The 14,981-nt window shown below is 34.6% G+C and overlaps 1 protein-coding gene across 3 annotated transcripts in view; it reads left to right on the plus strand.

The window, feature by feature from the left end:
- Positions 1-14,981, plus strand: part of TSC22D2 (TSC22 domain family member 2) — a 54,773-nt gene that overhangs the window by 8,094 nt on the left and 31,698 nt on the right. The window contains exon 2 of one of the 3 annotated variants that reach the window (XM_070405961.1): positions 7,311-7,382. The exons of the other annotated variants lie outside the window; for them this stretch is intronic. Coding sequence (XP_070262062.1) covers positions 7,311-7,382 — 72 coding nt within the window. The remainder of the gene's footprint in view (positions 1-7,310; positions 7,383-14,981) is intronic. 3 annotated transcript variants of the gene reach the window in all.

The following is a 14,981-nucleotide window of genomic DNA, read 5'->3' on the forward strand; positions in this document are numbered from 1 at the left end:
ACATCCACAAAGAATATGCATACCTGAATTGTTATAATTTAGGTCTTTCCACAGCAATTCTTGAACATACCAAATTACTCAATATTTATTATATTCTTTTCCCCCCCCATTGACCTCCTCCAGTACCTCCTCCCTCCCCCCACCCCCCCAAGGCCTTCAGCACCCTATTGTCTGTGTCCATGGGTTATGCATATATTCATACAAGGTCTTTGGTTAATTACCTCCCACCCACCCACCCCCCGCCTTCCTGCTGAGATTCTGCACTCTGTTCCATGCTTCCATGTTTCTGGATCCACTCCTATTTGTTATATTCTTAATCTTAATTCTTAAGACAAAAATTGGGACTCTTTCATAAAGATTTAGGAATAGTAACCAATTTATATCATTACCTGACTTTCATTATATATGTTAATGTATACACTTCAAATTTGACTGATAATATTAAAGGTATATTGATTATCTGCTTTACCTGTTAAAGGTATGTGTATAATTTCTACTTCTAAGTCAGGTGAATTAAATTTCACCTATGCCACTTGGATTGCTTACCTTTCAAATTTAATGCCCAGAATCAGATACAAGTTTTTAGTTTTCTTTGTACTCAAGCTAACTTCTGTTTTAAAAAAATGAACTCTCATCCATTAATATGTACATTTACATATGATGGTTATGTGAAAATTCTGCAAGTCATTGAGTTAATTTTAATAAGTCACCTAGTACACAGATTATTAGTAAATGCCTTGCTAATATATATTAATCAGAGTAGGCAAGACACATAAGTGAAGTTTGAATGTTAAGTTGTGTAAAGCCTCCTTTCCCATAATCTTTCACTAAAATTTGACTGTTTATTGATGTATAGAAGAGAAATTGATTAATATGTCGATTATTATAAATGCTGTTGGTGGATTTAAAATGTCATTTTTAATATTTTAGGCTATCCCTCTTTGTTATCACACACGTAGATTATTTAATTTGTGAATGAGGGATACCCAAAGCAAAGTTTAAAGCTAACTAGTTACTAAAGTAGAATTTGAATTGAGTTTTACTTAATGGTTTTGTAATAAACCAAAACAAATCTTTACTTGGTATATGGTCTACCTAGACTTTGAAACAAAACAAAAAAGGAGAGGGAAGCTGTTGTTCAAAGAAAATCAATGGTGTGTTTAATTATAGCATTAGCATATTATATGACTGACCATTACAGAAAATGGAGTCAGATATGCCTAGGACAAAATCCAACTTCCTTCATACTTGAGGCATCTGTCCTTGAGCTATTTATTTAGTCCTCTAAGCTTCTTGTTTCCCCCTTTGAGAGTTTGGGAGAATTAAATAAGTTATACAATTTGTGAACAATCTGTTCATAACATTAAGTCAGTATGCATGGCAAGCATATATCATAGAAATGTCAATATTTCAGTGTCCTAACTGCCCTTCCAGATCACCTCTGACATCTACAAATCATACCAAGAGTCTTCTGTTTTGATCTGAAAGTGTAATTGCATGGTATGGATGTAATCAGAAGAGGAGATAATGTTTTAGGCCAGAAGTATGGCTCATTATGTTGTAATCTTGGCTCTTCTACCACTTAGCTGGTTTCTTTGGTCAGGTCATTTAATGTCTCTCAGTTTTCCTCATTGGTAAAATTAGAATTTGAGACTTGGTCAGGTTTTTTTAAGTTCCCTATGTGTGAGTTCATACATTTAGACATATTTTATAATAGAGCTGTCTACTTAAGCCTTCCCCTTGTCAAACCCTTTCCCTACTACCAGGTATGACCAAAAAATGACATTTACAGCCCTGATGGTGTGGGTCAGTTGGTTGGAGTGTCGTCCTGTATAAGGAAGGGTCTCGGGTTCGATTCCCAGGCAGGGCATTGACCCCTGGTGAGGGTGTGTACCGGAGGCACACGATAGATGTTTCTTACATCAATGTTTCTCTCCCTTCCTCTCTCTAAAAATCAATCAAGACATATCCTTGGGTGCGAATTAAAAAGAGAATTTTTTTTAAAATGAAATTTACAAATAGTAAGTAGGTTGAATACCCAAGAAGATATTTAAAGCAATGATAGATATATCAGTCATTCAACTATCTTTGTGCTCTCTGAGTCTGAGTACTGGGATACAGAAATAGGACTATTCTGTCCTTAAAAATCTCAGGCTGTCTGAAAATAATTCGTAAATATGAGGTGCTAATAGAAACAATTTAGGATATCCATATGTCAATTTGGTGTGGGGAGGAAGTAATTAGACTGACTTACAGTTTAATTTACTCTCTGCATAGGTAATAAATATATTTATACAGTTTAAAAGTCAAAATGTACAAGAGTATAAATTGAAAGCATCTCCGACATCTCTCTCCTCTAGCTACCCAGTTTCTGCCCTCAGAAGCAACCTATTATTACCTGTGCATTCTTCTGAAGCTAACTCTTGAACTAAATCTTAAAAGGGTCATTTATATTAGGCCCCTGATAAAAGAAGGGGATGATTTTCCAAGTAGAGGGGAAAAAGCAGTTTGTATAATAGTGTGGAAGAGTGAGACTATGTCAGATTTGGGAAATGATGTGATTAATTTGACAGGAACCAGAGCGATGGGCTAAAATGTCATGGTAAGAAATTGAGATTTTTATCATAAGTGTATGGTTGCTGTTGAAGATATTTCTTAAAGCTTTTATTATTAAAGTAGTATGTATCTTGAACCCATTGCAGTACACTTTTCAGTGAGTATTCTATTTTTAATTAAAATTTTGTAATACAATTGTATATAAGGAAATCCTAGGGGAGTTCTGAGTCCCAGAAGTCAAGATTCTCATTCATTAGAAAATACTAAATAGCTTGGTATACCTAGCTCTAGCTTAAGTATTCTGTTTACCTTAAGTAGTTTGTTTGCCTCAATATTACCTTAATAATGATGAAATATTTTGGTATATGTTAAGATAGTCTACCAAAAAAGTATTTTTATTACAGCATGCCTTGGAAACTAACTCTGTATTAAAACACAAACCAAGTTTGTTTTAGGCCCTATGTGATTTGATCTGTTAAGCAACTCTAAGGAAGTGTTTCTACCCCTTTTTTATGAATTAAAGAAACTGAGGCTCTGAGGATTTGAGTCTCATAGATATTAAGTGACAAAGCATAGATTCTGACTCGGGCCTCTGACTCCAAAGCCAGTGCTCTTGGATATTCCCAGAGTTAGTTTATTATTATTATTGTTGTTGTTGTTGTTGCTTTGCTGACTGTAAGGAGGAAGGAAAAACCTATTGTAGCCACTGATCTGTTGTATTGTAACCCTTCATCTGAAGGATGTATTTAATCATTTAAAATCCCTAGATGATAATGTTGGAGGTGGCCCTCTGCTTATTTTATTTCCCTGGTTTCTATTTAGAGATCTCTAAAATTGAGTTTTGACATAAGAGAAGAAGAAATTTGCTGAGTTCTGGGCTCATGTATGTACTTCATCCTTTAAACTTCTACAATTTTTGTAGATTAGTTTTGAGGTATAGTATATATGTATCTTTTTTTCTCTGTGTTATATAATTAGTTACCCTACAAAGGTGTAGTACCTTAGTAAAGCAAGTAGACAAATGTCACATTTGAGTCAGCTTTCTGATGTATTACTTTTTGTGTACTTGGAAATTAACATGACAGACTATTTAGTATATAAAGTAAGAGAGAAAAGAATATACTTTGTTCATTGGTTTTGAAAAATGATCAGGCCTGTCTGTATTTACAAATGGCTCTTTTGAAATTCTTTGTCAGCTAGGTTTCACAGACTTGACTCCTTTAATCTGTGCCTGTTAATCAATGTTCTGAGAATAATTCTTGTTAAATTTGCTAAAAATCCCTCAGATAATGGGTAACACTCCAGCTGAAATATTCCACAAACCCAAAATTTCATGTTATACTACTACTGTCTTTATCCTTGGAATATACTAAGTTTTTCTGTAGTACATAGATTGTATGACTTCATATAGTTTCTTCATTTTCAATATATGTAGAAGGTGATTGTTAACTGCACACTTTAGCAACCTCACTGTATTCGTTCTGACATTTAGGTTCATTTATAGTAGGGATGGGGAGCTTTTTTTTTTTTGCCAATGGCCATTTGGATATTTATAACATTATTCACAGGCCATACAAAAATTATCACCTTAAAAATTAGCCTGCTAGCAGACTGGAGGGGGTTAATGGGGGGGAAGGGGGTCAGATGTAATACTTTCAACAATAAAGAATTATTTTTTTAAAAAATTAGCCTGCTGTATTTGGCCAAACATTTAATTAATTCACCCCTAATGCCTTGGCAGGGCCAGACCAAATAATTTCTCGGGCCTTATACAGCCCTCAAGCCAGACATTCTCCACCCCTGATTTATATTATTTTATTTCACGGGTTCTTTTCTCACCCCAAGACTAATGACAGATAAGATCTTTTTTCACTTCTACATTTGACTTATGAGAACATTTCATTATTACTTTATGTTGTAAAAATACTGGAATTTCATAACTTAAATCATATGACTATTTAAAACCAATTTATTTGGCATGTGAATTTTATTCAAATTAAATACATGTATGTTTTTCCAAAGTCAGGATCTGAATTTCTTTTAAAGAATGCTATCCTTATAAATATATTGTAAATACTCTTTAATGAATTTTAAATTTCAGACTTGCAGAATAAACTTCCAAGTTTACTCTTTGTTACTCTCTTGTATTTACTACTTTCCTTTTTTAAGTTAATCTGTTTATTTTAAACCCAAGGTCTCCCAAACAAACCTGTATGAATAGCATACTTGCTCCCATGTGATCCTGGGTAAGCCTTGTAAAAAAGCCAAATTGAGTTTTCAATTGGTTCCGTTGGCTTTCATTTAATTTGGCAGACCAATTCTAAGTACAGTGGAAAAAAGAGGCCTGACAAATATATCTTGAGAGGATACAAGCTATTAAATAAACAGTAGTTAGCAGCCTCTTAATCCTTTCTTGATATCTAATCAGTGCCTTTGATTGCCTTAGACCTAGTCAAGAGAAAAATAAAAGGTTAAAAGAATAGAAAGGAGTTGAAGTAGGATGAGCAAAAAGAAGTGCACATACTGAAGACTCCTAATTAATCAAATAGTTGCTTTGGTGACACTCTGGCAACTGGTGTGTGTCTACCTTTCCTAGTTTTGGATCATCTTAAGAGGTACCCTACCGTTTAAATTTTTTTAAATGCCTTTTAAAAATGGTTGTGTGGTGTGTTTTTTTAATCTGATTTTTGGAGTCATGGAATTCTATTATTTTGTTTGATGATCATTGATATTTGATTGCTATTCTAGTAGAGCTTGGAAATAGTTTTCTTATTGTACTACTACTACAGAGACTCTCTTAAGGTAATTGTTAGGGTCTCAGAAATGTCATATTGTATCTGAACCTCATTTTTATGACAAAATAATAGCTGTCATTTATTAAGCATTGACTATCTACCAGGAGCTTTCTATATAGTCTTTACATATGAATCACTGCATTATTTAACTGATAAAGCGACAGACCTAGAGAGGTTAAAATTTAACTCTGCTATATATTTAGCATAGTGATTTAAGAGTATGAACTCTGGGACCAGATTGCCACCTAACTAACCCTGTGACATAAGACAAGTTACTTCTATCTGACCCAGTTTTCTTATCTGTGAGATGGGAATAGTAATAGCACCTACTCTTAGGGCTGTTGAAGAATTGAGTTAATAAATGTAGAACAGTTAGTGTCAAGTATATAATCACTCATATTCTTAGCATGCTGCTGTTATTCTGCTACAGCATGGATCAAGAATTTTAGAAGTGATGTCTCAAGTTTTTGTTAGTTCCCTAAAGTACAGGTTGGGGATGGGAGAGACTTTAGAAATATGCTGAGCTCAGCGGGGGGAACTGTAAGAGCAGGTTTGTCAAAAGTTTAGTCTCCTGCCAGGCCACGGTGGTTCAGTGGTTGAGTATCTACCTATGAACCAGGAGGTCATGGTTTGATTCCTGGTCAGTGCACATGCCCGGGTTGTGGGCTTGATCCCCAGTGTGGGGCATGCAGGAGGCAGCTGATCAATGATTCTCCTCATTGATATTTCGATATCTCTCTCTGCCTCTCCCTTCTTCTCTGAAATCAATAAAAATTAAAGTTTAGTCTCTGGAAAAGCCGTTCCTGAGATGTGAGGTGGATCATGCTTGCTGGGAGCTTGCCCAGATGAGCCTATCAGTTAAGATTCTGTAGTTAATAGCCCTAGCCGTGGTCAGCAAACTGCGGCTCGCGAGCCACATGCGGCTCTTTGGCCCCTTGAGTGTGGCTCTTCCTAAGCCTTAGTAGTACCCTAATTAAGTTAATAACAATGTACCTACCTATATAGTTTAAGTTTAAAAAATGTGGCTCTCAAAAGAAATTTCAGTTGTTGTACTGTTGATATTTGGCTCTGTTGACTAATGAGTTTGCCGACCACTGCTAGGGAAAGTGTCCCTAAGGAATAGTAAAGATGGAAGGTAATTAAGATGCACAAACTATTACCCCTTAAATGCTAAAAGTTAGAAAACTATCATACAATTCAGCACCATTTTTTGCCCTACCTGAGAGAAACCACACATAAATAAATAGACTCTGAAGGTGAAAATTTTGTTAAGTCCAACCTAGAAAAGGACTCGTTCATCATCAAACCCTATCAGATAGATCCTATGAAGAATTTTGTATTATGAAGGTACAACTTATTTTACATGTACCTCACAACAGCTTTATTAAACTGATAAACATATAGAGATTTATGCAGGTATCTGATAAAGGGTAGTGTTGATTAGGCAATGAACTGGTTATATATACATATATATATATACACAAACATAATTGAACACTAGCTAATATTTGATTTGACTTTTTATTACCCTTTTCTTTTAGAACTGTGATCCTGAATTGTCAGGGTCTGCTGGATTTTTGTGCAGTTTTAATTTCTTTCAGAATGCTTTTTTAAAAAAATTTTATTGATTTGAGAGGAAGGGAGAGGGAGAGATAGAAACATCAATGATGAGAGAGAATCATTGATCAGCTGCCTCCTGCACGCCCCTACTGGGGATCGATCCTGCAACCCGGGATGTGACCTTGACTAGAATCGAACACAGGACCCCTTCAGTCCACAGGCTGAACCAGCTAGGGCTCAGAATGCTTTTAAGCAACCTTATTGTGGCTCTCACTCTCCCTCCCTTTCTCTCTTAAAGCTGTTACACTGTATTAAAAATCTAAAATCTCCCATCTTTTTTTAAAAGTAGTGAATTTACTATATTTTCTCAACCTCATCTCCAATTCTTGGATCTCACAGGAATCCTTCAACTGCTTTCTACCAAGCGTTCCATTTGAACACGTTTCAGGAATCAAAGAACCTCTGGGATAGGTATGAATACTCACATATGGAATGTGTACATGCAAAGGTGTATGCATGAATTGCTTTGCACTGAACTGGTTTCTCATCACTAAAACTGATCTTTGTTATTTTAGAGGGGGACTCATGTATTTAGCATGGGACAAAGCAGCAAAATAAACCAAAAAGACAGTCTATATTTTATATAGGATATAAACATTTCTTCTTACTGAACTTTTAATTATATTTAATTTTGGAAGGATTTACATTTTCTATTGAATTTTATTATATGAAATATTTACTTACCCTTGTGTATTTTAATGTTAAAATATATTCTATAAAATAAAGTGCCTACAGTTATTTTAATTTTGTGCTACTTTTATTTCTCTGTAAAAGCCTTAGTGACTCAAAGCAAAATGTTACCTTATATTAAGAAATTGGAGGAGGGACAAAACCAAGGAATCAAAATAGTAGTCATTGTTTAACTCTTGGCGAGAAACTTTACCATCAAGCTTGTTGGCTAGAATTCATTAGATCTGCATTACTGTTTTGTAAATCCCTAAAACGGTTTTCTCACAGAAATGTGTACATTTTACTTTTAACTTTTAAAAATATTGAATGAAGTCAAGTTCATTTATGGTAAAAGTTACTTTGGTTTATCTTTCTGCGTAATACACATTTTAAGTAGTATATGCTCTGTTGAGTTATTTTGCTAAATGTTTATTAGCACTCCATCATTTTGTGTCTAATTAATAGAAGTTGAGCGCAAATGTTTTTAAAATTTTCACAAAGCTTTGTAAAGTTCTTTCAATTCTGCCTGGCAACGCATTTGTGTCCTCTGGCATAGTTTGGATAACACTCATGGACTTAACTCCATCTCTTTCATTTGAAAAGAGTATTGCTAAGTGCATGTCATGCTTAACATGTCATGTTAAGACATGGTCTACATTGCCTAGAAATGGTAACAGTCTTCTAATTATTTGGCTTGATTTGCTTTGTGTGTCACTTGAAAGAAATTTTCTAACAAACTGTCTTTTTTGTGATGTGTTCCTTACTTTACTAAAAATGTTTTTAAAATAGTTACTTGTAGAACAAGACATTTTAAAATTTATAGTACCATGTTTATAAATTTCATTTTTAAATTGTTCAGCTAAAATAAATAAGTAAAATTGTTCCACTCTAGCAATAAGTTAAGGCATAAATGTAAATTGTGGCATGAAACAACATGAAGGTTTAATCATTCGAATGGCTTGCCAGATGTAGCCAGCCAGGGTGAGTACTTTGGTGTATATTTTATACTTTTCTCTTAGAAAAAGGAAGAATAGCACTCTATATAGAAACGTAAGAATGGTTTTCACATGTATGATAATTTATTTCAAATAACTGACTTTTGTGAGCTGCCATGACATCAATATGAAAGATATCTATTTTCATCAAATCAATGTAGAAAGGTTTGAGCTTTTTTTTAAAATATAATTTGTATTTAATACTAAAAGATTTCTTTTGTTTCATTATAAAACAACCATAGAAATTGCCTGCTTTTCATTTGTTTTTACGGCTAAATGTTCCTTTTCTAGTTTTGATTTTAGATACCAGAAACATTTAAGGTATCAGAAATGAGGCAAGTTACTATATCTGTAGTTTCTCATGGGTTAAAATATATTCTCTTCTCCTTGGAGCCTGTTGTCCAGAGCCAACGAAGTTAACGGATACTTGTCTGTAGTATGTTAAAGCCAAAATATAATCATAATTCATATTATAGATCAGCTATATTCAATGTAAATTGGCCTGTTGGTACTGAGGCTACAAACCCGACCTGGTAGAAACTGACCAGTGGTTTCCTTTTAACTTTTTATCCAGCTTATTAAATTTTCAATTGAGAAGAATAGTAGCAGCTATCTTTATTAGTTCCAAAACATCTACCACTTCACTTGACAGATATCTATACTTTTTTTTTTTTTAATATATATTTTATTGATTTTCTACAGAGAGGAAGGGAGAGAGATAGAGAGTCAGAAACATCGATGAGAGAGAAACATCGATCAGCTGCCTCCTGACCGGAATCCAGGTACACACCCTTGACCAGAATCGAACCCGAGACCCTTCAGTCCGCAGGCCGATGCTCTATCCACTGAGCCAAACCGGTTTCGGCCAGATATCTATACTTTTGAATTAGCTAAAAAAAGTATTGTGGGACTATTAATTCTTTTTCATTGCAGACAGGGGTTGAAGATTTGTATGTGTTAAGCTTTAAAAAATATTATATATAACTTTTCCTAACCTTGTTTGTATTAGATCTCACCAAAGTGTCTTGTTCATTTTTTACTATTATAAATTTTGAATTTTAAAAAATTTTACAACTAATTTGGCAAGTAAGTATTTAATAGAATCATTCAGTATTTATCTTCTACTTGCTTTGAGGTATAAATTTGCCTATGTAAGTCTCCTATTTATAAAGTCTTGGAAATCATTTTCGGTAGGGGAAGCTTTTAAGTCCTGTGCCAGTTTTCATTAAGCCTGCCCTAGAAATCTGAAGAACCCTGATTTTGCCTACTTGAAAGACTGGAATCTTTTTCTAGGATTCTTTTCATAGAGTATCTTTTAATCAAAATATAAGTAACTAATATACCTTTCTCACATTGACTTAGAGTTCTCTCATAGCCCCTCTGTTTTCTTCTCTATTTTAATTAGAATTACCAAGTTGAGAAGCTTTTCACCAATCAGTCTGCTTCTGTCTGTATTTAGATACTCTCTTTCCTTTCCCTTTTACTGTAGGTGCCATCATTGTTTTCTGGCTCCCCATTTGTCATTTGCAGAGTCCTCAGATAATCATTCAGCTGAAACCATCACTAAATGTGTATAAGGACAGTAGATACTGATACGTCAAAAATAATACAGGCCTTTCTTAGGAAGCCCAAATGTTTGTGTGGACTATTTATTAAAATGAATAATGTAGCTTCCATAGTTAGCTTTGTGGGGATTATTTTACCATGAAGAAGTTCATTTTTAGTGATAGCATAGCCTATTAGCATTTCATTATAGTAGCTTTAAATTTTGACTTTCTATTTTCCTGCTTTAAAGAACTGCTTTCCAAATTTAAATATTGGCATTTCCTTGTTAAATCAATAGAATTGTTTTTGAAACTTGATCACTAGGGAGCAGGCGCTAATTGTGAGTCTTTTGAATGCAAAGGCTCAGAGTAAAAATTTACAATAAACAATTTTATTCTCTTGTAAATATCAGGTCAGTAAGGTAGAGAGTACTAGAAGGAAGAAACTTTAGCTCAGGTAGATTAAACAGGAAATCAGGTAACTTGTAAGGATTTAACCTAATTGATAAACAACTTGCAATATTTCTGCCTTAGTGAAGAAAATGCATAAATGTGGTTAACAGATGAGAGTTACAGTTGCTAGTTGCACCATCCCCTTGAATCAGCCTGTCCTTCTTTATGATAGCACCAATATTTTAAGAGAAATAAAGAGAGTAGTACACATGGGTTATTAACTTAAAGTTAATGTCTGGTATGTCTTTTACTAGATACTTGATGATTTTGCTTAAATTTTATACAGTAATTATTTTTAGCTAGTTTTTTAAAATTATTAGATTAGGAAAAACTTAAAGTATTTTATGGTAGAAAAGGCTTCCAGTATTTCCTATCACTTTTCTGTATGAGATTTTATTTTTGAAATTAGGAGTAAATCAAAACTAAGCTGCTTGAATGAGACTATTTGGGTTGTTTTACTCATCCTCCAAGAAGCTTTGATTCATTATTAAAACCCACCAGTACTTGTTAACCCAAATGGTAAAACTCAGGTTTCAGAACTTGGCTAATCTAATCTATATTTTGAATGCTCAGTGATATGTCTTTGTAAAAATCATTTTATGGAAATATAATTTGTATCAGAAAACTACACCATTCATAAATGTACAGTTCAAACTGAACACACCTGTGCAACCAGCACCCAGCTCAAGATACAAAATAGTATAAGCTTCTTAATGACCCCTTCCTATCACTTCCCACCTCAAACTAACTTCTAATAAATGGAATAATTCACTATATATTTTGTTTGTGCCCTTTGAATCCAGTATTATGTTTCATCCATATGATTCAGCATAATTGTAGGTCTGAGCTACATACTTTTAAAGAATCACCAATAGTGGATCACTTGTTTGAGATTGTTAATGGTTTAATGTCCTCTCCTAGTGGTTATATTAGTTCTCTTGTAGCACCTCTGTATTCTTCTCTATTTAAATTAGAATTACCAAGTTGAGAAGCTTTTCACAAATCTGCTTCAGCTGTATTTAGAGATTCTCTTTCCTTTCCCTTGAGTAAATGAATCTGAGCTGTTTTATAACCACCCCAAATATATTCCCTAATAATTTCTGTCTAGTACTTAAATAATTTATTATCTGATTACATTTTTACCTATTCCAGTTAAGGATATCTACTAGAGGATAATCAAAGACACTAAAAATTAGAGGACAAAATTTAAATAACCTGTCACCTTTTAGTACTGGATCCCAGATTTCGATGAAAACCTAAGGACATGCTTATAAAATGTCCAGATGACATTAAAGCAGGAAGTCATAGCTATTACTGGATGATAGCATTTATAAATTTAATAATCTGAAGCATGAGAAATTGAAAGAACTTGTATGTAAATTTGGGAAGGTTGAATATGTAGAGTGTATTAGTTGATGGCATTTATAGTTTTAGTTAGCAAGTGACAGGCCTGCCACAAAAGCTAATGAAATTTTAGGCAGTGTTTTTGTAACTAGAATAAACAGGAAAAGATGGTGACAGACCTATTAAGCTCTAATGCAAAGCTAACCAGACAGTCTACTTAGCATACTCTATCTGGACAACCAAGTGGGTGTTTCAGCAGGCAGGCTGGAGCTAACTTTCTGAAAGTGGATGGGCCCCCTGGAAAATAGTTTTGCCATCACTAGAAATAATAAAGCTGTCTTACTGGCTGTTAATTAGGAATGTTAACTTTGAGCGAGATTTAGTGCCAATTACTTTTTAAATCCCTACTCTGTGGAGTTTTATTTCCCTTAGTGCTAAATGGAAAAGAGGCAAGAAAAGCATTAGAATTGAGTTTCTTTACTTCTTTTTTGTCATTATTGGCCATGGTTGTCAGAAAACATCAGAAAGTTACATGTTTGCTTAGGAATGGAAGGCTAGCAAACTATTTTCTGTTCGGAAAGAATCCCATATCATAGACAATTAAGTGGTGGTCCCAATTAGGGAAACCAATGAGCTATGTCTTAAGATGGAAAAAAATAGATAAAAACATCATCATATGATTGAAAGTGATAACTATCATTTAGAATTCAAGCATTTTATACCTCAGTATAGCTGGAGGGATTGGTCAAGGCTTGTTCATTAGGAGGTGGGTTTTTGAGTTGAAACCTGAAAGTTGAGTAGAATTTTGTCAGAAAGAGTTAAAGAACTGAGGGAAAGAGGGAGCATTCATTCCAGTTAGAGAAAATACTGTGAACCACTGTGAAAGTACAGGGCTAATGTGATAAGGATGGTTAAATTTGATTGGTGTATAAAATAATTGAAGACCACAGAGAAGAGATCTTGGATTGGATAGATACTAGAAAGCTAATGAAGGTGTTAATTAGGCAATGAAGATAAGGAGAGTGGTTATCAGAAGTTAGGAATTAGACAATTTTGCAACAGATTGGATATGATATGATAGGGAAGCAGTCAAATTTGTCTGCTTAATGTCAAACCTAATTGAACGCGGGAATGATGGCACTAGTGAAAGAATTGGTTTGGAAAGAAGAAAACAGTGATGAGATTCTGTTTTTAGCTACTTTTGGATGATTTGAAGGGCTGATGGAAAGTCAAGGTGGAAATACTTGGAATATAGCCGGAGCTGCAGATCTGCAGCTTGGTAGAGAAATTAAGGCTAGAAAAGATTGAAGATTGATTGACATATTTATATATAGCATTTCTTCTCTCTGAGCTTTGCTGTGGCTAGCTGAAATGGGACACCTGACATGCTGACTTTATTTTCAGCACATGGCAGAACTTCAGAATTGATGATGAGAAATAATTAATTGCTCATCCATTATTATATGCTTTTGCATATAATAATTAAGTAATTTTCTTAACATAAGTCACCACAGCCTACTCTTGACAGGTCATGGTAATTATTTTCAGAATGAAATCTGAGAAACAATTGAAAAAGGTGGAAATAGTTGGTAAGGTGTTGTTTATTTTGTTTTTATTTTTCACCAAATGGGTTTTAAGTAAACCAAGGCTTTGAAAAGAACAGAAACTTGTGTGCTTTTGTTTTTATTAAAATTTGAGTTGATAGCAGTTAGATGAGAGAAATGGCTGATACTGTATTCTAGCTGACATTTGTGTGTGTGTGCATGCACACATTAATATTCTAAATCACTTAAGTCAGGAAATATATTAATTAGATCTTGTGATTGATTAAAGCATGTAAATGTGTTAGCTTGCCAAAAATTACCTTTGTGTTTAGGTATCAGTTGACTACTTCTAAAATATTTTTCATATTTGACAAATTCATTTAAATGTGATAATTTAAATGTGTATTCATTGATTAACATCCTTAAGAGCCTGAATTTCTATACCATTTTGTTTCCTGATTGTTTCTAAGATTGAATATCATTATAAATATTTAACAATTCAGAAGGTACTCATTGTAATCTTTGTTTTAAGTTTTCAATTGTGATAATTGGCCAGAAATAGTAATGTATATATAACCTGTGTCCTGGTATCCAAAAATATATCTTTCTACATACAGGCAGTCCTCAGGTTACGTCTGACTAGACATACGTCGTTTCGTGGTTACGTCGCCATTTCCCATTTACAGTATTTATTAAAGAAAAAAAAAAAGGTCCGGTCATTTCAACGTATGTACATATGTGCTTTATGTTTTTTATTATTTATTTACCACTAGTAAAGGTCAGGAATTGTTATCTTTCTTTTAAATTTTTTTTACTGTTTCACTTCATTACTGCTGTGTATGTGCTCCATGTGAGTGATGTAGGTGCTTATGTAGGTGGGTTCCGACTTACGGCGAAAGTCGCATTATGTCACGCCGTAGGAATGGATCTCCGATGTAACCCAATGACCTACTGTATTTAATTGGTAGTCTATATATATAAAAGCCTAAGCGACCGTTACAACCAGTTGACTGGCCGCTATGACACACACTGACCACCAGGGGGCAGACGCTCAATGCAGGAGCTGCCCTCTGGTGGTCAGTGCACTCCCACAGCCAACTTCCCATGATTGGCCAACTTCCTGCAGTCCCTCCCCCTGGCCAGCCCCTATCGCTGGCCAGGCTGAGGGACCCCACCAGTGCACGAATTCGTGCACTGGGCCTCCAGTCTAAAATAATAAAAGCGTAATATGCTAGTTAGACTGGACAGCCAAATGACCTTCCAGATGTCCTTCCGGACGAAGCCAGGGCTGCAAGGGCTGAGGCAAGCCGCCACAGCTGTGAGGGCTGAGCCCTTTGCACAAATTTTGTGCAAAGGGTCTCTAGTATCAAGATAAATAAGGTAGTCTCTCCCAAAATCCACACACTATTAGAAGGGGAACAAGGAAGGAAGAGAGTTGATCTGACTAATCCCACTCCTTCT

Source organism: Myotis yumanensis, unplaced genomic scaffold, assembly GCF_028538775.1.
Source record: "Myotis yumanensis isolate MYYU_CA2020_CCGP unplaced genomic scaffold, mMyoYum1.0.hap1 SCAF_2, whole genome shotgun sequence".
Classification (NCBI taxonomy): Eukaryota; Metazoa; Chordata; class Mammalia; order Chiroptera; family Vespertilionidae; genus Myotis; species Myotis yumanensis.